This window comes from Crinia signifera, chromosome 4 (genome assembly GCF_055691185.1).
Source record: "Crinia signifera chromosome 4, ASM5569118v1, whole genome shotgun sequence".
NCBI lineage: Eukaryota > Metazoa > Chordata > Amphibia > Anura > Myobatrachidae > Crinia > Crinia signifera.
Window position 1 is genome coordinate 152,188,888 of NC_139220.1, and position 20,967 is coordinate 152,209,854.

The following is a 20,967-nucleotide window of genomic DNA, read 5'->3' on the forward strand; positions in this document are numbered from 1 at the left end:
TAACCCTTTGTGTTTGTTTTCAAATTGCATGTATTGTCAGTTGAAAATATATTTAACTGACAATACAGTATGTATGTAGCCTCATCAAGGTACTCTGAGCAAGTTTCTTGGCGTGGCCTGAATGACTTTATGGCTGTCATCCTTAACAAATGTTATGGCATTGCTGGGATATACAGTACAAGTCACAAAATTAAACAATTTTTGACAATCTACCATTTCCCATGTTACCATCCAAGAGTACCAGTAAAGGGATACCGTGATTGGTTCACCAGCATGGTTCACCAGTTGGTCGACATGCAGGAAGTTCGACATGGGTTAGGTCGACAGGGTCATTAGGTGGACATGGGGCTTTTCAAATTTTTCGGAGCCGACATGTGCCGACAGGCGGTATTTCATGCACTACCATCCACTAGGGCGTGCTGGGAGAATAAAATAGTGTATCAAGGCACCATGCCCGAAGCATGGCGAGCACAGCGAGTCATGTGAGGGGACGCGGTGCTATGTTAGTGTCCATGTCGACTGTGTCGACATTCGGGACAAAAAAAAGGTGATAAACCCCTTGTCGACCTAATGACCCTGTCAACCTAACCCATGCTGACCTAGACGCATGTTGACCTAATGACTGTCGACCAGCATGCTGGCTACCTAATGATCCACACCCCCAGGAAACTGTCAGTTGACTGCACTTTACTGCAGAAGTGCATTTTTGTTTTTCTATTGTCTCTATTTGCAGCCCGTAATTGGTCAGCTGTCGATTCTATATCTGTCACTTGGCGTACACAAGCAGGCAAGCTCTGCCTTTGACCAACAGAAAAAAGTACCGACAGTTCTTTCAAGCGCTCCTTTTGGTGTCCCTCCTTCAAATGTATTTCTGAGGGTTACTCATATAACCTGTAAGAAAAAGACAGTGATATAGTGTAAAACCATTAAACCAATAATTTCTATATGGTACTTTAAGATGGGAACCGTACCCTATCAAGTTGTCCACCAAGATGGTAGACAATATGCGCATGTGGTTATATTATCTGGAGAACAGGTCATTAAAATTTCATTAAAACGGTATTTCACCATATGGAGATATTTTTTTGCATATTCCCAATTACACAGGACCATTATGGAGAAATAAGGAGGACCACATTTGAGGACCTGTTTTCCAGATAATATAACCACATGCGCATATTGTCTACCATCTTGGTGGACAACTTGATAGGGTACGGTTCCCATCTTAAAGTACCATATAGAAATTATTGGTTTAATGGTTTTACACTATATCACTGTCTTTTTCTTACATGTTATATGAGTAACCCTCAGAAATACATTTGAAGGAGGGACACCAAAAGGAGCGCTTGAAAGAACTGTCGGTACTTTTTTCTGTTGGTCATATGTGTGGTGTGTTTGGTGACACACTTGCCGTACAGGTCAGGCTGCTCCGCAGCGCAGTATTTGATTCCAAAAAACCCTTTTGTAAAGCTCTGCCTTTGAACTGTGCTATTTCTTTTTTCGTTTGAAAGACATTGCTATCTTTTTTTGTCCCCTGTTTATTTTGCCTCCTTAATTAACCTTTCCTTTTTCTCTCCTTAGTCATGCCAAGGTTGCCACAATGCCATTGACCCTGAAGTTCAGCGTGTGAGCTATAATGGGTTCCATTGGCATGCCACCACTGAATGCTTCCTGTGTTCATGTTGCAGCAAGTGTCTGATTGGCCAGAAGTTCATGCCAATAGAGGGAATGGTCTTCTGCTCTGTTGACTGCAAAAAGAAAATGGCTTCCTAAAGAGAAGATTGACCTATATTTGGTGATGAATCATTGCAGCTTATTTAAAAGAATATAATCAAGTGAAAGTATCTTTTAAATAGCTTTGCTATTTGTTTTAAATTGATATAAAAAAAAGCAAATGAAAGCTCACTTTTTTTCCCAGATACATAAAGAAAAGATGTAGAAGAAAATATACATCTTGACATTCTATGCTACTGGATTAAAACACATTTCATCATTAAAATGTCATTTTTTTTTCTAACGTGCCACTGCCACTTTGTTTAATAACGTTGTTTTCTGTAGCGCAGCACTTTAATGCAAATGCATGGCTCTGTTGGGTGAGAGAACCACATCCCTGTGTTGATTTACAACATTATATTTTTTTATCATTATTTTAGTTCATTTTACAGCAGCTGCATATTGCCAGACTTCCGTAGTTTAAGAAATGCATATTATGACAGGTTGGAACTTGCTTTAATTACAAAAAGCATTACATAGTGCCTTTTCACTACTAAAAGCTGACCTGTGTGAGTGCAGTGGCATACTAGCACTTACACCCGAGTGTGTATTAGCCACAGACGCCTGAGCTTGTGTACTATTTTGGCTGCAATTAGCAGCCAATCTAAATGGTGTGTGTTCTGTCACACTAGCGCTCAGCCACTTATTTAAGAGGTATTGGTTTTTGTGTGGCAGGAATCTAATGTTTACACTTTTATTCACCAACATATAGCCGCTAATAAACTCAAAAGTTCCTGTAGTTTATATATGGGCTACATAGTGCCCAAGTTTACTACGCCTAACATCAGTATTTCCAACATTAAGAAGAAAGAAATGATTTTGTTTATTTTAATTTAAAGTTGCGTTTTAAAGCTTGACATCTAGGAAACATTACACATTACAATAAAATTTGCCAGGCAAGTGGGTTAGTATGTCCTATAAATCATCCAGGTTGCTTTTATGATTAAGAGGAAGTGGCACGCTTCCTGCAGATTGTATGATCCCATTGTATGTCTCCGTAAGTGATTGCAGTAATGGAAACAACACAATTCATATTTGCATGCTGTTTACCATTGTAACTATGCAAAAGCAAGCTAAGTCTTCTAAATTGTTATGTTGATCTTTGTGCACTTTCAGAAATTAATAAAAAGGGATTTTGGTAACCTGTTTGTGGAAGTTTATTTTTGTTCAACAATCTTTCCCAAGGTTAATTTTCCAAAGATCCTGCAGAGGGAGATCATTTCAAAGATTTGTTGTTCTAAAAAAATGACTCCTGGTTTATTTCTAGCATCTAATGAACATACTAGGCATTGCACTTCTTTCAGTTATACATTAGGCACTATTATATTGTACCATTTGACACAACTATTTTGAACTAAAGAAACTGCATAAAAACATCAAGTTTGCATGTTCAAGAAGTTTGATGGATGTGCATAAACACTTTTATTAAACAAATATGCACAAATGGGTTTGGCTACGCATGTTCAGCAGGTTGCAGTGGCGTAAGTTCATCCAAGTTGGCCGGAGGCAAGATAAGTATTGGTGCCCCCCCAAATAACTCAATCAGTAAGGTGTCTGTCTCCAGTAAGGTTAGGGGATCTAATACAGGGTGTGATACTTGCAAAAATGATGTTAGAAGGGGGAGTCAGCCACATTAGCAATATCAATTGCTTTCAATTAACTGATTCAAACTTGATGGGGAAGAGAGGTGCCCCCTTGGGAGCAGGAGCCCGGCGGCAGATGACTCCATTGCCTCCCAGAGTTCTGCCTCTGGCAAGTTGCATGTGCACCTAGTTTACCTCTGGCATTCAACGGGCATATATACTCTTCAAATCCAGAATGCACAGGTGCATTTATCATAGTTTGTGTCTAGTGTATGTCAAACTTTGGATTTAATAATGTACACTCCTTTATATATTCAGTAATCCTACATTAACACTGAATGTTTCTTGGGTTGGGATCTTTTGGTCTACAGTATGTTGGTCGACGAGCATTAGGTCGCCATGACATTAGGTCGACAGTCAAAAGCATTAGGTCGACAGAAGCTTCAGCCACGGTGCTCGGCACACTATTTTATTCTTCCACCACGCCCCAGTGGATAATAGGGCATGAAATACCACCTGTCGGCTTGAAAAACCCCATGTCGACCTTTCAATTGTCAACCTAGACACTGTCGACTTAATGACCTGTCGACCTAGAACCATGTTGACCCAATGCTTGTCAACCAACATACTGTAGACCAAGTGACCGTATCCCATATTTCCTAAATACCCATTTTGGAATGCTTTTGGATATTTCTAATATTACTACTTTTATTACATGCATACTATACATATTGAATGTCTATGTATTCCATGCTTAGAATTGAATATACCTCAACTACAGTATAAACTCCTTTTTATAATGTATATTTTATTAACAGTACATATATATATATATATATATATATATATATATATATATATATATATATATATATATATGTGGATGAGGTGGCACTCCCAGTAAAAGTCCTTGAATAAAGGAAATAGTCTATCTCCCGTGCCCTCCTGGAATGCAGGTTGTTGTAGCCTGTAATGTAGCGTGGGGTTGGCGGCACTCGGAACAAAAAGCAGACCACACAGTAGGTGTAAAGAGCTGCCGAGCTCTGAAACGTTGGTTTACACCTAGTGTGTGGTCTGCTTTTTGTTCCGAGTGCCGCCAACCCCCCGCTCTATCTATCTATATATATATATATATATAATAAAGCGGCACTTGGAGTCCGGTGCAACTAACACACATATATATATATATATATAGACTAGGGTTCATTTTTTAAAACAAACCAATTAGCCAGTGTGTTTGGATTTTGGGAACAAACCCACACAAACATAAGTAATGTTTTGTCACTGTACCCCTTAAAATTCACAAATTGTACTGTTTTGTAATAATGCATTGACTAACCTTGAATAAACCATTGTACTGTATCTTCAGAAACTTTGTTAATCAATACAAACTTAAATAGAAAATAAAAATGTAAATTTAATGATTTTTAAACTTCAAATAAATAACAGGATAACATTAAGAGAACATTAATAAAAAAAAATCCACGGTATTGTCACCCTTAAATCTAGCTAGCTTCATCTTTGAAGGGGCTTGCGATACCTTCGCCAGCCGCCGGCTCCCGCCAGGGGGTGCCCAAGAATGAGACGCTTGTGGGCCCCTTGGCAACAGAGCTTGCCCCGGGGCCCCGCTGCCGCCGATTTCCTCCCCCCCTCCCTCCCTAACCCTGCCAGTCTCCCTGAAGCGGAGACTAGCAGGATGCCGCTGCCCCACTGACGGAGGATTGGGACGTGCGTGCGCGTCCCAGTTCAGTGAAACCCCTGTCCGCGCCAGCGCTCGCCAGAGGGGAGGATCTGGCGAGCCCCAAAGATGAGAGGGGCTACATCTGTATGCTTGCTAAGTTATTTATCATAGGTGCGATAAATGAAGGAAGTGTTATCAACTGAAGAGGTCAACCCACAACCATCCAAACAAAAGCATTAGCTAGTTAGTGGTGCATTGTGGGCCTAAAAGAGGTGAGAGTAATTTTTTTTTTTTTTTTAAATCTAGCAACTGTACCCTGGACATATAATGTTGCAATGTAAGGAGCACAAATACATTTATCGTATTTACATGCCTGAGAAATACTTTTTGCTTTTGCATGTAGCCCACATATGCTGGGCAGCTTTATTCTTACACAGCAATCTAGGTTTGAGTTTATACCCCTCTCTCTCCAAATTCTAGATCTTGGCACATGTTACACCTGCCCCACCTGTAGTGCAACATGTTTGCCCAAGGTGCACAGTTACATGCTGTTTTTTGCTTCACTATCATCTCCGTTTCTGGTACTGCACCTGCACCTGCCTCCAACCTTTCCTTTACATATGCACTTTTTTTGGTGGACATGCATAGTTTACCTCTTGGCCTATTTTGTGCTAATCATATGAATAAAGGTACAATTCTGCTTGAGACACAAAGGTGTTGAACTGAAACAGGTTAACAGGTACTGGTGGAACATTTGTTAAATCCTAGTTCGGTCAACTGTTATTAAGTTGACCGGGTCAAAAGGTTGGCATGGAAAAGGGTACACCGGTAAAAAGGTCAACAGGTGCATACCAATATATATTCCTCAGATTATATTTACTTGAGTAGTCATTAACCCATAGTAAGGTAAATCTAAACCTAACTGATAGAGAATATATGCAATAAACACCAAAACCACTGTACAACTATGTTGGTATTTTGTTGAAAATCATTATTTTCATTACTGAGCACTTTCATTACTTCCATTTTAAGAATCTCAAAGCAATCTTTTCATTTTTTTTTAACCATTTTAATGTGTCAAACAAGTGTGTGAGCCTTTATAATAAAGCATAGAATTAGTTGGATCAGGAGCAATGACTGAGAGACGCAAGCAAATGATCACCGGGCTGCTTTTTGCCCATAACTGCTATAAATAATGAGTGGAGAGGAGATATTTTCTTATATTTGTAGAACTAAATGCTGATGAGCAGGTAACCATGTGTACTGATAACACTTTAGAAAGCCCTCAGTAAACTTATCTGGAATGCATGCTATGCTTCATAGTGGTGCTGGTTCACGCGAAGTTCATGCCTTCTGGAGATGATGTATTCCACTGTAACTGGATTAACTGCCATCTAGTTTCAGTGTTGTTTTAAACTATTTAAACTAATGTTGCTTTAATATTAAACAAAGGAGATAAGCTTGTACAGTATATGTAAGATTGTATTATGAATACACAGGAATAGAATTTTAAACTGCATAGTATTTTTATATTGAGCATAATAATTTCCTTCCTTTTATAAGTGTGCTGATACCTTTTACTGTATACCTTGCTGTAGGTTATAAAGAAGTAATAGGATTCATTATGTTATGCACAGTTTGTGAAGATAGGTAGTTAGAGCCAAGCTATGGCACTTCATGGTGGCAATCATGGAAATAGGTCCTTCAGATCCGATCGCAGTACAAATTTGTTCTCAAAATGGACAAAACCATGTGCACTGCAGGTGGGCCAGATATAACCTCTGCAGAGAGAGCAATGCTGCCCATACATATGTCAGATATTGCATGCAATCATTCGATTTCGGCCACATCTGGCCGATAAATCGAATGATTGCATGCATTTTTAAGCTGACATTCGATGTGATGCGCAGGCATGCCGTCGAATGTCGCATCGATAACTATGAGCTGCACATAATATATATATCGAATTGCATGAGCAATCACATGTGGTTTTTAAACACATGCGATTGCTCGAATGCAATCATCTGCGGGAGCGGAGCAGGCATGGGGACCGGAGCTGGCGGAGCAGGAGCGGGAGCTGGTACCTTAGCAGGGGCAGAGATGGGGACCGGAGCTGGCGGACGAGGAGCGGGAGCCGGTACCTTTAGCGGGAGCTGGGGACCGGAGCGGTGGAGCTTTCAGGTGGCGGGACTCAGCGGCGGCAGCAGATGACTTGAAAAACTGGACGGGCCTCTGATTGGCTGAGGCCACTGAGAGAGAGAGAGAGCTCTCTCAGCCAATCAGTGGCTGCCTGAATGTGAGGCTGCTGATTGGCTGAGAGAGCTCTCAGTCTCAACGGCCTCGGACAATCAGTGGGCCGTCCGGTATTTCAAAGTCATATGCGCTGCTGCTGAGTCTCGTCGCCTGACAGCTCCGGTCACCAGCCAGGTAGTACCCCGTAGCACCCGATGTCCATCGCAGGATGGCATGCGACATCGGGTGCTGCACTAGGCACCCCTTGATGCGATGTCGCATTGCATCTGATCGCATAAGTGTATGGGCAGCATTACATTTGGGTGGGGTATGTTGAAATTTAAATTTAATTTGCAGTGTAAAAATAATGCAGCCGGTATTTACCCTGCACAGAAGCAAAATAACTCCCCGAGATCTAACTGTCTCTATGGCCCTTATTCAGATCTGATTGCAGTACAAATTTGTTCTCAAAATGGGCAAAACCATGTGCACTGCAGGTGGGGCAGATGTAACATGTGCAGAGAGAGTTAGATTTGGGTAGGGTGTGTTGAAACTGAAATCTAAATTGCAGTGTAAAAATAATGTAGCCAGTATATTTATTTTGCACAGAAAAAAAATAACTCACACAAATCTAACTATCTGCACATGTTACATTTGCCCCACCTGTAGTGCACATGGTTTTGCCCATTTTGAGAACAAATTTGGGTACTTGTGTAGTTTCACGGCGCCCGATATCTGATGCGAAGCGATCGTTTTTTGACCTGTTCATAACCCCACTATCCACTACGCATGGAGTTGATTTTATATAGTGTGGCGAGCGCAGTAATCCGCGACCTATCGCCACGCTTCGGGCTCGCTGCGCTCGCCACACTATATACAATCAACTCCATCCGTAGTGGATAGTGTGGTTATGAACAGGTCAAAAATCGCTTCGGATCACATCGATATATCGGCCTATATTGCATCCGATATATTGGGTGCCGTGAAACTACACAAGTACCCAAATATGTACTGTGATCAGATCTGAATACGGGCCATATTCAGCAGGTTTTGAAATCAATTACACTAAAGCCCTGTACACAGGCTTAGATTTGCTTTAGATTTGATGTTAGATTCGATTTTCTATTAGATCTGGCATTAGATCATCCCATTCGATTTTACATTAGATCTTTTTTGCATTCGATTTCGATTTCACAATGTAGGCACAATGTACTCATTCGATTTACTGGATCGAATTCGAGATTTACTTGGCTGCACAGGAGATATTTCTATTCGATTTTGAGAAAACGGGAGCACGCATCGAATCGAATGCAGATCGAAAGTGTCCTAAAAATCATTCAATGTGGATTCAATTTTGCTTCTATAAGCAAAATCGAATCGAAAATAGGGAAAAATCTAAGCATGTGTACACAGCTTAATTACACTTTCATCATGGCAAATACTAAATAAGAGCTGTTTTCCTGCTAATTGATTTACATAGTAACAAAGTAATTAAGGTTGAAAAAAGATGTTAATCAACGGATTCAATTTATTTGACTTATGATTTACTCAAGTCAGTAGTTACATCTATAGAATTTTCTTAGTGGCCAATAATGTATCCAGTTGTGATTTAAATTCATTAACAGTAGTTGCTGTAACCACCACCAGCAATGAGATTGGTGGAAGTTTATTCGGTACTTATGTAGTATCTGGGCTGCCGATTTCTAAATCGGGTCGGATCGGGAGATCGCATCGCATCGCATGCGACCATGCGATTCGATGCGATGCGATGCGATGACCCGATTTTTCCATAGGAATCAATGTTAAAATGGACTGAGTCCATTTTAACATGGAATTCAATGGGAAAAATGGGTCCTTTTCATACCCCTACTATCCAAGTGGGCATGGAGTTGGATATAAACCTGTGGCGAGCGTAGCGAGCCACCGAGCCCGAAGCGTGGCGAGCGAAGCGAGCCCCGCGAGGGGACGAATACCGTCCCCTCGCGGGGCTCGCTTCGCTCGCCACGCTTCGGGCTCGGTGGCTCGCTACGCTCGCCACAGGTTTATATCCAACTCCATGCCCACTTGGATAGTAGGGGTATGAAAAGGACCCATTTTTCCATAGGAATCATTTTAACATTGATTCCTATGGAAAAATCGGGTCATCGCATCCGATATCGGATGCGATGCGATGCGATATCGCATCGCATCGCATCTGATTGTATGCCTTAACTTAAGGCATACAATCAAAAAATCGGCAGCCCAGATACTACATAAGTACCGTTTATTCAATAAGCAGCCTACATTTTCAGTGCCAGATTTAACCAACTTCGAGATACAATGCTGTAGGGTAGGAGAAACATAATTTTTCTCAAGTATATGATCTTGTGTTAGTACACCATTACTTTGGCCATCTACTGTGTTGGCAGCAGAGTAGATGGGTTTACTATTACAGCACAAGAAACATCTAATTATAGTTTTTTTCTAATGTAAGTTCTCTAATTGTCTAATGTGCAGAGAGAGTTCGATTTGGGTGAGATGTGTTCAAACTGAAATCTAAATTAGTGTCAAAATAAAGCAGCCATTAGTTACCCTGCACAGAAAACAATTAACTCCTCTAAATCTAACTCTCTGCACGTGTTACATTTGCCCCACCTACAGTGCAACATGGTTTTGTCCATTAGAGAAAAAAAAATAGCTTTGCCATTCAGTCAGTATTAGGCCCCTTGCATATTAAGCAGAGCTCACATACTTTTTATTATTATTTAGAAAGTACCTTATTTTCTTTAGTTTGCAATGTTAGTGACTTTCAGTGGTCAGTATGTCAGATATTATAGTGTGAAGTAGGCATGAATAGTTTTAATGGTTATGGTACTTGTGTATTATAGCGGCGCCCAATATTGTACAATGTCATACAATTTTAAAATTGTATGACATTGTGTATGGCATACAATGCGATGCGATTAAAAATTGTATAAGCACCCTAATGGGTGCTTACAATGTGAAATGCACCCCCATGCCACCCCCCACTATAAACATGAGCCCGAAGCGTGGCGAGCGGCGGCGGTACGCGTACTCCGACCTTTTCATACCCCCACTATCCACGTCGGCGTGGAATTGAGAATAGAAAGTGTGGCGAGCGCAGCGAGCCACCGAGCCCAAAGCGTGGCGAGCGGACGCGGATACCTTCACAGGTATCGGCGTCCCCTCGCGGGCTTCACAGGTATCCTCGTCCCCTCACTGGGCTCGCTGCGCTCCCCACGCTTCGGGCTCGGTGGCACGATGCGCACGCCACACTTTCTATTCTCAACTCCACGCCGACGTGGATAGTGGGGGTATGAAAAGGTCGGAGGACGCGTACCGCCGCCCCTCGCGGGCTTGCTGCGCTCGCCACGCTTCGGGTTCACGTTTATAGTGGGGGGGTGGCGTGGGGGTGCATTTCACATTGTAATCACCCAATTGTGTGCTTAAAAGCACCCTTTAGGGTGCGTATACAATGTTTCGTCGCATCGCATGCCATTGGGTGCATGGCATGCGATGCGATAAAAACATTGCGCGATGTACATCGGGGGCGCCACTATAATACACAAGTACCATGGTTATAATTACATAGACATTCTTCATTATTGTCAGCTTTGGTCTAAGGTACTGATGTTTTTAGTCTCCTCTATATACAGTAGCTACAATATCATAAGTTAATTTGAGTAAGTAGTGAGAGGTGTTACAAAGTTAAACTTCAATGATGTGTATGGCTTTTGTTGATAATTTCCTATATGCCATATTATTATGTACAGTATTATTATAATATACCCATACAATACACTCAAGTGAGATAGCCCTGTAACAGCTCATTTACATGCAATAATTCTAACTTGTGGTGAACTCTTTGTTAGTCACATTTTGTCTACAGATGGCGCCGGGCTTGTCTTTGCTGGGGATGGCGGAGGACTCGCCACCCGCCATCCCCCGCCCCGCGCCATCTGTATGTCGGAAGGGGACGCGCGTGCACGAGGTGCACGCGCGTCCCGTTCCGACGGTGCTTTTCCCCGGGTCCCCGCCGGCTTCCCCGGGTCCCCGCCGGTCCACACCGGCCCCCCGCAGCCCTGTCGGTCTCACTGAAGCTGGGGACGGGCAGGACTGCACCCGCCGCGCCGCCTCGCCGCCCGGCTATTGAGACGCTCGTGCGTGGGAAACGCACGAGCGTCTCATTCAGCCAGAGCGCCAGATTGCTGGCGGATCGCCAGGGACACGGTCCTGGCGCTCCGCCAGCAATAATAAGGCCGGCGCCATCTGTATGTATTAATTGCCGCCATATTTGCTTGCTTCTATTAGACAAGGTGGTTCAATAAGTAAGGTAACAAGACCTCTCACCTGCATAAAGTTTTCTATTTAATTATAATTTCCCACCAGACCAGAACAGGTAGGCCACTGCTTACCCTCATGACCCTTAGATTGTGTCTCATATGAGACATATTGGGGGGAATTTACTAATATGAAAAACTGAGTTTTTCGTATTAGTATTTCACCTACGACTGCATACGACTGTTTGAGTCGTATGCAAAGTCGTGTTTCGGAGGGGGATTTACAAAGCAGTCATATACGACTGCTTTGTAACCCTCCGATGTCGTAGGAATTCGTATTAGCAGCCGTATATACGGCTGCTAATACGAATTATTTGTAGGCAGTCTGCACGGATCAGTCAGATCCGTGCAGGCTGCAAGGTGTAAAAAAAAAATTAAATAAATAAATAAAAAAACCGGCGTGGGGTCCCCCCCACAGCCGAAACCAGCACCAGGCTGACAGAGCCTGGAGCCGGTAATTAAAAATCAGGGAACCCGACAAATAGGGGTTCCCTGATTTTTAACAACCAGCCCCAGGCTCCTGCTCTGGGGCTGGTTCCCAAAATACGGGGGACAAAATGACTAGGGGTCCCCCGTATTTTAAGAACCAGCCCCAGGCAAAACCAGCCAGCAGGGTATTGCCACAGCCGGGGGGAGACTTTTTATGCAAGTTCCCCCCGGCCAAAGCATTAACCCTACCGACCAGTCAGCCTGGCCAGGGGCCCTGGGGGAGTGGGGACCTCCCCAATAAAGGGGTCCCCACCCTCCAGGACTTACCTGACCAGGCTGAAGCCTGGTGCTGTCCTCGATGCCCCTGGGCGGTGGGCATCGAGCTGATAGTGGTGTAAAAAATAGAACAAACTATTGTTTTTTACTGTGGCACTACAAGTGCCAGCAAGCCTCCCCAGCAAGTTGGGACTTGGAGAACCACAAGTCCCAGCCTGCTGGGCATTAAAGGGCCCGCTGGGTCTTGTAGTGCCACAGTAAAAAAAATAGTTAAATAAAACACACTGACACCCATTTTAAATAAAAGTTTAATACACACATTACATACATACTGATACTTACCTTTCTTGATCCCGTAGGTAGCCCTGGTCCTGATGTCCTGTGTCGTCCTCCAGGTCCATGTCGGCTGTCTGCGTCGTCCTCCAGGTCCATGTCGACGGTCCGTGTCGTCCTCCAGGTCCATGTCGGTGTCCGGGTCCGAAGAAATCCATGTTGGAGCTGTGGAAGGAAATCCTACTCACCTGGTCCTGCGCTGAAGAAGTCTTCTCTTGATCCGACGTAATCCAGGTAATGTTGAAGCTGTCGCCGGTCCCCGCTGTCTTCGCTGTCTCTGCATCGCGCTGAGGAAAGATGCTGAGATGTTTCATATTCGGCGCCTCTCCTCAGACTGAATTCTATTGGCCGCCTAGCGGCCAATCAGGAGCCGACTTTCTCGGCTCCTGATTGGCCGCTAGGCGGCCAATAGAATTCAGTCTGAGGAGAGGCGCCGAATATGAAACATCTCAGCATCTCTCCTCAGCGCGATGCAGAGACAGCGGGGACCGGCGACAGCTTCAACATTACCTGGATTACGTCGGATCAAGAGAAGACTTCTTCAGCGCAGGACCAGGTGAGTAGGATTTCCTTCCACAGCTCCAACATGGATTTCTTCGGACCCGGACACCGCCATGGACCTGGAGGCAGGGCCGGAGCTACCACTAGGCAGCTCTAGGCAGCTGCCTAGGGCGCTGGCCACTAGAGGGCGCTGTTACATCTGTTATTCTGAAAAAAAAGAAGGAAGTCTTCCTTCTTTTAACTTGTGCAAGTCAGTGAGGGGTCTAAATATATTTAGAGCTGTGGGGGAACAGCAATCTGCTTGCAGGCACACTCATGCTGCAGACACATCCTGCAGCAGATACTGTGCTGAGGCTGCTGTTGGAAGCAACATGACGCTGCTGGGGCTTGAGAGCTGCACTGTCTGACGATGAGTCATAGGCTCTCCAGTCTCAACCTCAGAGGAGCCGTCTGCTAGCAAGCTGTGAGGATTGAAGATAGAACACAACTCTCTGTGCCTTCACCTTTCCAGCTGCTACTGTTGTAGGTAAGTGCATGGGTGGGGACTGGGAGTGACAGGGAGCACAGTGTGTGGCATGTGGAATGGGGTCAGATACAGTGTGTGGGAAGATGGATTCAGATGTACAGTGTGAGTGGAGGGGATGAGGTGTACAGTGTGGGGCATTGGATCAGGTGTACAGTGTCGGGGGATGGGATCAGGTGTACAGTGTGGGGGGAGGGGATGAGGTGTACAGTGTCGGGGGATGGGATCAGGTGTACAGTGTGGGGATAGGCTGCACAGTGTGGGGGATGGGATCAGGTGTACAGTGTAGGGGGAGAGGATGAGGTGTACAATGTGAGGGGGTGGAATCAGGTGTACAGTGTGGGAGGATAGGCTGTACAGTGTGGGGGTCAGGTGTACAGTGTGGGGGTGGAGTCAGGTGTATAGTGTGGGGATAGGATGTACATTGTGTGGGACGGGGTCAGGTGTACAGTGTGGGGGATGGTATGCACACGTGCGTGTGTGTGTGTGTGTGTATGTATATATATATATACAGGGCTATTTTTCAGGGGGAACGGTCCGGAACGCCGTTCCTGAAGTTCAGTTGAAAAATTACATCACCAGGAACGGCGTTCCGGAAGTTCAAATCTGCGCAGGGCAGATGCGGAACTACCGCCGGTGCACCCGGTGCAGTGCACCGGGGCCCAACAGGATCATGGGGCCCGCAGCCGCTGCCCTCCGCACAGCATACCGCCGCTGCCATTTCCGTTTTAATTTTCTATCTTAAAGCAGCGGCACTCGGGTGCGGGCCCGCGCCGGGAGATACAGACCTGACAGGATGCCGCCGGGCAGGGTAAGGCGAGGGACAGCTGACAGGCATGTATGCAGCATGTCGGGGGGACAGTCCTTCTGACTCCTGTCAGTGTCAGTTAACAGCTGCAGCGGGAACCCTGGCTCAGGACAGCATGCATCGGGCACCCTGGCCTGCAGTGCCTCATCTGTCTCCTCCTGCCAGAACCTTCCTCCTTCAGTGGCTGCCGGTCTGGGAACATCAACAGTGAGTACTTCTGTACTCTGCGTACAGCCCCTGCTGAAAGGTGCCCGCGATTTTTTTTTTTTATATTTTTGGGGGGGGGGGGGGGGGGTCGCGGGTGGGGGAGGGGTACCCGCGAATTTCGGGGGGGGGGGGTCGCGGGTGGGGGAGGGGTACCCGCGAATTTCGGGTGGGGGGGGTCGCGGGTGGGGGAGGGGTGCCCGCGATTTTCGGGGGGGGGGTTTGCCCGTGAATTACTTTTTCTTTCTCTCTCTCTCTCTCTCTCTGCGATCCCCCCCTCTCTCTCTCTCTGCGATCCCTCTCTCTCTATCTCTTTCCGCGATTCCTCTCTCTGCGATCCCTCTCTCTCTCTCTCTGCGATCCCTCTCTCTCTCTCTCTCTGCGATTCCTCTCTCTCTCTCTCTGCGATCCCTCTCTCTCTTTATAAAACCCCCTCTTTCTCTCTCTGCGATCTCTCTCTGCGATCCCTCTCACTTATCTCTCTCTGCGATCCCTCTCTATCTCTCTCTGTGATCCCTCTATCTCTCTCTGTGATCCCTCTATCTCTCTCTGCGATCCCTATCTCTCTCTCTGCGATCCCTCTCTCTCTCTGCGATCCCTCTCTATCTCTCTCTCTGCGATCCCTCTCTCTCTTTTATCTCTCTCTGCGATCCCTCTCTCTCTATCTCTCTCTCTGCGATCCCTCTCACTTATCTCTCTCTGCGATCCCTCTCACTTATCTCTCTCTGCGATCCCTCTCTATCTCTCTCTGTGATCCCTCTATATCTCTCTGTGATCCCTCTATCTCTCTCTGCGATCCCTCTCTCTCTGCAATCCCTCTCTCTCTATCTCTCTCTCTCTGCGATCCCTCTCTCTATCTCTCTCTCTGCGATCTCTCTCTCTCTATCTCTTTCCGCGATCCCTCCCTCTCTCTCTCTATCTCTCTCTGCGATTCCTCTCTCTCTCTCTCTCTCTGCGATCCCTCTCTCTCTTTATAAAACCCCCTCTTTCGCTCTCTGAGATCCCTCTCTCTATCTCTCTCTGCCATCCCTCTCTGCCATCCCCCTCTCTGCAATCCCTCTCTCTCTATCTCTCTCTGCGATCCCTCTCACTTATCTCTCTCTGCGATCCCTCTCGCTCTATCTCTCTCTGCGATCCCTCTCTATCTCTCTCTGCGATCCCTCTCTATCTCTCTCTGCGATCCCTCTCTATCTCTCTCTGCGATCCCTCTCTATCTCTCTCTGCGATCCCTCTCTATCTCTCTCTGCGATCCCTCTATCTCTCTCTGTGATCCCTCTATCTCTCTCTGCGATCCCTCTCTATCTCTCTCTATGCGATCCCTCTCTCTCTATCTCTCTCTGCGATCCCTCTCTCTCTATCTCTCTCTGCGATCCCTCTCTCTCTATCTCTCTCTGTGATCCCTCTCTCTCTCTCTCTATCTCTCTCTGCGATCCCTCTCTCTCTGTGATCCAGTGGCGGAGATACCGTAAGGCATACCTCTAGCGTCTGTCTCCTCCTCAGAGGAGGAAGCAAGTCATTTCTATTATTTTTCAGGCCTCAAACCACCGCCACAGCCTCCTCCATGGAACTCATCACCTCACCCTCCTCCTCCATAGGACCCGCCTCAGCCTCCTCCAAGGGATCCCTGCTGCCTGAAACGGACCATCGCCCTGCTGCTGCAATAGGTATGACGTTTGTATATTAAAGTGGAGGGTGTGGTGTTATAAAACCCCCTCTTTCTCTCTCTGCGATCCCTCTCTGCGATCCCTCTCTGCGATCCCTCTCACTTATCTCTCTCTGAGATCCCTCTCTATCTCTCTCTGCGATCCCTCTCTATCTCTCTCTGCGATCCCTCTCTATCTCTCTCTGCGATCCCTCTATCTCTCTCTGCGATCCCTCTATCTCTCTCTGCGATCCCTCTCTCCCTCTCTCTCTCTCTGCGATCCCTCTCTCTCTCTCTGCGATCCCTCTCTATCTCTCTCTGCGATCCCTCTCTCTCTCTTTTATCTCTCTCTGCGATCCCTCTCTCTCTATCTCTCTCTCTGCGATCCCTCTCACTTATCTCTCTCTGCGATCCCTCTCTCTCTATCTCTCTCTGTGATCCCTCTATATCTCTCTGTGATCCCTCTATCTCTCTCTGCGATCCCTCTCTCTCTGCAATCCCTCTCTCTCTATCTCTCTCTCTCTGCGATCCCTCTCTCTATCTCTCTCTCTCTGCGATCTCTCTCTCTCTATCTCTTTCCGCGATCCCTCTCTCTGCGATCCCTCTCTCTCTCTATCTCTCTCTGCGATTCCTCTCTCTCTCTCTCTGCGATCCCTCTCTCTCTTTATAAAACCCCCTCTTTCTCTCTCTGAGATCCCTCTCTCTATCTCTCTCTGCCATCCCTCTCTGCCATCCCCCTCTCTGCAATCCCTCTCTCTCTATCTGCGATCCCTCTCTCTCTATCTCTCTCTGCGATCCCTCTCACTTATCTCTCTCTGCGATCCCTCTCTCTCTATCTCTCTCTGCGATCCCTCTCTATCTCTCTCTGCGATCCCTCTCTATCTCTCTCTGCGATCCCTCTCTATCTCTCTCTGCGATCCCTCTCTATCTCTCTCTGCGATCCCTCTCTATCTCTCTCTGCGATCCCTCTATCTCTCTCTGTGATCCCTCTATCTCTCTCTGCGATCCCTCTCTATCTCTCTCTATGCGATCCCTCTCTCTCTATCTCTCTCTGCGATCCCTCTCTCTCTATCTCTCTCTGCGATCCCTCTCTCTCTATCTCTCTCTGCGATCCCTCTCTCTCTATCTCTCTCTGTGATCCCTCTCTCTCTCTCTCTATCTCTCTCTGCGATCCCTCTCTCTCTGTGATCCAGTGGCGGAGATACCGTAAGGCATACCTCTAGCGTCTGTCTCCTCCTCAGAGGAGGAAGCAAGTCATTTCTATTATTTTTCAGGCCTCAAACCACCGCCACAGCCTCCTCCATGGAACTCATCACCTCACCCTCCTCCTCCATAGGACCCGCCTCAGCCTCCTCCAAGGGATCCCTGCTGCCTGAAACGGACCATCGCCCTGCTGCTGCAATAGGTATGACGTTTGTATATTAAAGTGGAGGGTGTGGTGTTATAAAACCCCCTCTTTCTCTCTCTGCGATCCCTCTCTGCGATCCCTCTCTGCGATCCCTCTCTGCGATCCCTCTCACTTATCTCTCTCTGAGATCCCTCTCTATCTCTCTCTGCGATCCCTCTCTATCTCTCTCTGCGATCCCTCTCTATCTCTCTCTGCGATCCCTCTCTATCTCTCTCTGCGATCCCTCTATCTCTCTCTGCGATCCCTCTCTCCCTATCTCTCTCTCTGCGATCCCTCTCTCTCTCTGCGATCCCTCTCTATCTCTCTCTGCGATCCCTCTCTCTCTCTTTTATCTCTCTCTGCGATCCCTCTCTCTCTATCTCTCTCTCTGCGATCCCTCTCACTTATCTCTCTCTGCGATCCCTCTCTCTCTATCTCTCTCTGTGATCCCTCTATATCTCTCTGTGATCCCTCTATCTCTCTCTGCGATCCCTCTCTCTCTGCAATCCCTCTCTCTCTATCTCTCTCTCTCTGCGATCCCTCTCTCTATCTCTCTCTCTCTGCGATCCCTCTCTCTCTCTATCTCTCTCTGCGATTCCTCTCTCTCTCTCTCTCTGCGATCCCTCTCTCTCTTTATAAAACCCCCTCTTTCTCTCTCTGAGATCCCTCTCTCTATCTCTCTCTGCCATCCCTCTCTGCCATCCCCCTCTCTGCAATCCCTCTCTCTCTATCTGCGATCCCTCTCTCTCTATCTCTCTCTGCGATCCCTCTCACTTATCTCTCTCTGCGATCCCTCTCTCTCTATCTCTCTCTGCGATCCCTCTCTATCTCTCTCTGCGATCCCTCTCTATCTCTCTCTGCGATCCCTCTCTATCTCTCTCTGCGATCCCTCTCTATCTCTCTCTGCGATCCCTCTATCTCTCTCTGTGATCCCTCTATCTCTCTCTGTGATCCCTCTCTATCTCTCTCTATGCGATCCCTCTCTCTCTATCTCTCTCTGCGATCCCTCTCTCTCTATCTCTCTCTGCGATCCCTCTCTCTCTATCTCTCTCTGTGATCCCTCTCTCTCTCTCTCTATCTCTCTCTGCGATCCCTCTCTCTCTGTGATCCAGTGGCGGAGATACCGTAAGGCATACCTCTAGCGTCTGTCTCCTCCTCAGAGGAGGAAGCAAGTCATTTCTATTATTTTTCAGGCCTCAAACCACCGCCACAGCCTCCTCCATGGAACTCATCACCTCACCCTCCTCCTCCATAGGACCCGCCTCAGCCTCCTCCAAGGGATCCCTGCTGCCTGAAACGGACCATCGCCCTGCTGCTGCAATAGGTATGACGTTTGTATATTAAAGTGGAGGGTGTGGTGTTCAGTACAGGTGGGGTGCAGGCCCATACCTGTCTCAATCCCCTTCACTCCCTTTCCCCCATTCTTCTCTATCTCTTTTTCTCACTCTCTCCTCACCACACTCTTTCTCTCTCTCTCTCTCCTTCTCTCTCATACCTATCCTTCTTTCTCTATTCTCTCCACTCTCCTTCTCTCTCCTGTCTATCTCTCTCCATTCTCTCACAGAATGTACACCCTGGCACACTAATCCCCTCATGCCACCCCATCCCCTATAAAGGTGCCCCCCTATTAATTACTTCTGGATCTGCCCCTGGCTGTGAGGATTGTGAAGCTCCACTGGATGAGGCGGTGACACAGCCACGGCAGCAGCTACTGCGGGAGAGAGGTGTATCCTATTTTCCTTCCCTCGTCTGCCCGCTACACTGCCTAGTGTCTGCCACACCGCCCAGCCACCTGATGCCTGCTGTCCTCTGCCAGGCTGGGTACCTGATGCCTGCTGCCCACCAGCAGGTTAGAAAAGTTGAATAAGTTTTGAGGAACTTTTTTTTATGTTTTTAGATAATGAAAGGTGCAAGGTTGGTTATGGGGACGGTGAGGTGCAGGGGGGACAAAAAGATGAAGAGGTGCGGGGGACAGAGAGGTGCAGGGGTAACAGAAAGGTGCAGGGGTAACGGGATGAAGAGGTGCGGGGGACAGAGAGGTGCAGGGGAAACAGAAAGGTGCAGGGGGACCGTTAAATAATAATTATACTATGGCCACTCACACGGCCCTGTGTGGTGTGCATTCAGCTCCTATGCTGCTGAGCAGCTCATACCATTCCTTACGGACATTTGAAATATGGAACTTGGCCATCAGCCTATCAGAGCTTGCGGATCTGTAGCCTCAGTTAGCGTTTGGCTGCTGGGCCGCGAGCTCCGATTGGCTCACGAGACTGTGCCATATTTCAAATGCCCTGGTATAAGCTGCTCAGCAGCATAGGAGTTGAATGCACACCACACAGGACTGTAGCAGTGAGTGCTCTTCTCCCCTCTTCTCTACTCTCCTGAAATAATATTGAAATTCTGTAAGGGCACTAATGTGGGCAATGTGTAAGGGCCACTACTGGAGGAATTATGTGTAAGGGAAATTACTGGGATCTTAATATGTAATGGGTATTACGTGTGTGGAATAATGTGTAATGGGCATTACTTGTGTGGAATAATGTGTAATGGGCATTACGTGTGTCACATAATGTGTACTGGGCATTACGTGGGTGGCATAATGTGTAATGGGCACTGCAGTGTGTGACAATGTATAACTGGCATTATGGTGTCTGTAATCCCCGCACAGTGTGTCTAAGGGGCTCTTTCAGATCCCATGATTTGAAAGGGGTATGAGACAAGTGGCAGTACTCTAACCATTTTTTTATTTTTTTTTATTTTAAGAGGAGTGGTTGGCAGCACACTATATTTATTTATCATCTTCTATAGCAGAGGCAGTTGAAACCCTGCATTTCAGCAGGCAATCGGGCCATAGTATGGCCCAATTGCCTGCCGACGTGCTGAATTGGATCTTTGAATATACACAAATGCGCGAGGCCAAACTACGATGAAATCCAGGATTTTTAAAAATTGCTAGCTTTTTGCAAGATGATTGACAGGATTATTAGCCAGCTGTTTTTCTGGGAGTGTGAGGAAAGCGCAGGTGTGCCCAGGCGTTTTCAGAGAGGACATGTGACATCAGCTCCGGCCCCTATTAGCCTGTCTCTTTCACACAAGCAGAGCAGGTTTTGGGTTACGCACAGACTGCACACACTGGCAAAATCATTCGCTGGTGAGTGAGTTGCGAATGGATTTGTAACTAATTGACGATCAACGTGATTTTCGCAAGCCAGTCACAGATTTGCACAGGGCTGGATTTCACTCTAGCGGGGTGGC

General features: G+C 46.5%; 1 protein-coding gene and 1 long non-coding RNA gene across 3 annotated transcripts in view; both read left to right on the top strand.

Annotated features, from left to right (window-relative positions):
• The window catches only part of TES (testin LIM domain protein), a 56,244-nt gene extending 53,329 nt beyond the window's left edge, over nucleotides 1-2,915 (top strand). The window contains exon 7 of the mRNA XM_083182790.1: nucleotides 1,582-2,915. Coding sequence (XP_083038916.1) covers nucleotides 1,582-1,773 — 192 coding nt within the window. The 3' untranslated portion in view covers nucleotides 1,774-2,915. The remainder of the gene's footprint in view (nucleotides 1-1,581) is intronic.
• An 11,691-nt stretch (nucleotides 2,916-14,606) lies between these two features.
• Nucleotides 14,607-19,636, top strand: LOC146072443 (uncharacterized). Of its 2 annotated transcripts, XR_014473132.1 has the most exons (5): nucleotides 14,607-14,686; nucleotides 16,217-16,347; nucleotides 17,600-17,730; nucleotides 18,906-19,036; nucleotides 19,329-19,636. It is a non-coding gene; the product is annotated as an uncharacterized LOC146072443 (long non-coding RNA). The 2 variants fall into 2 exon arrangements; XR_014473131.1 differs by having other exon boundaries at nucleotides 18,906-19,636.
• Nucleotides 19,637-20,967: the final 1,331 nt, after the last annotated feature.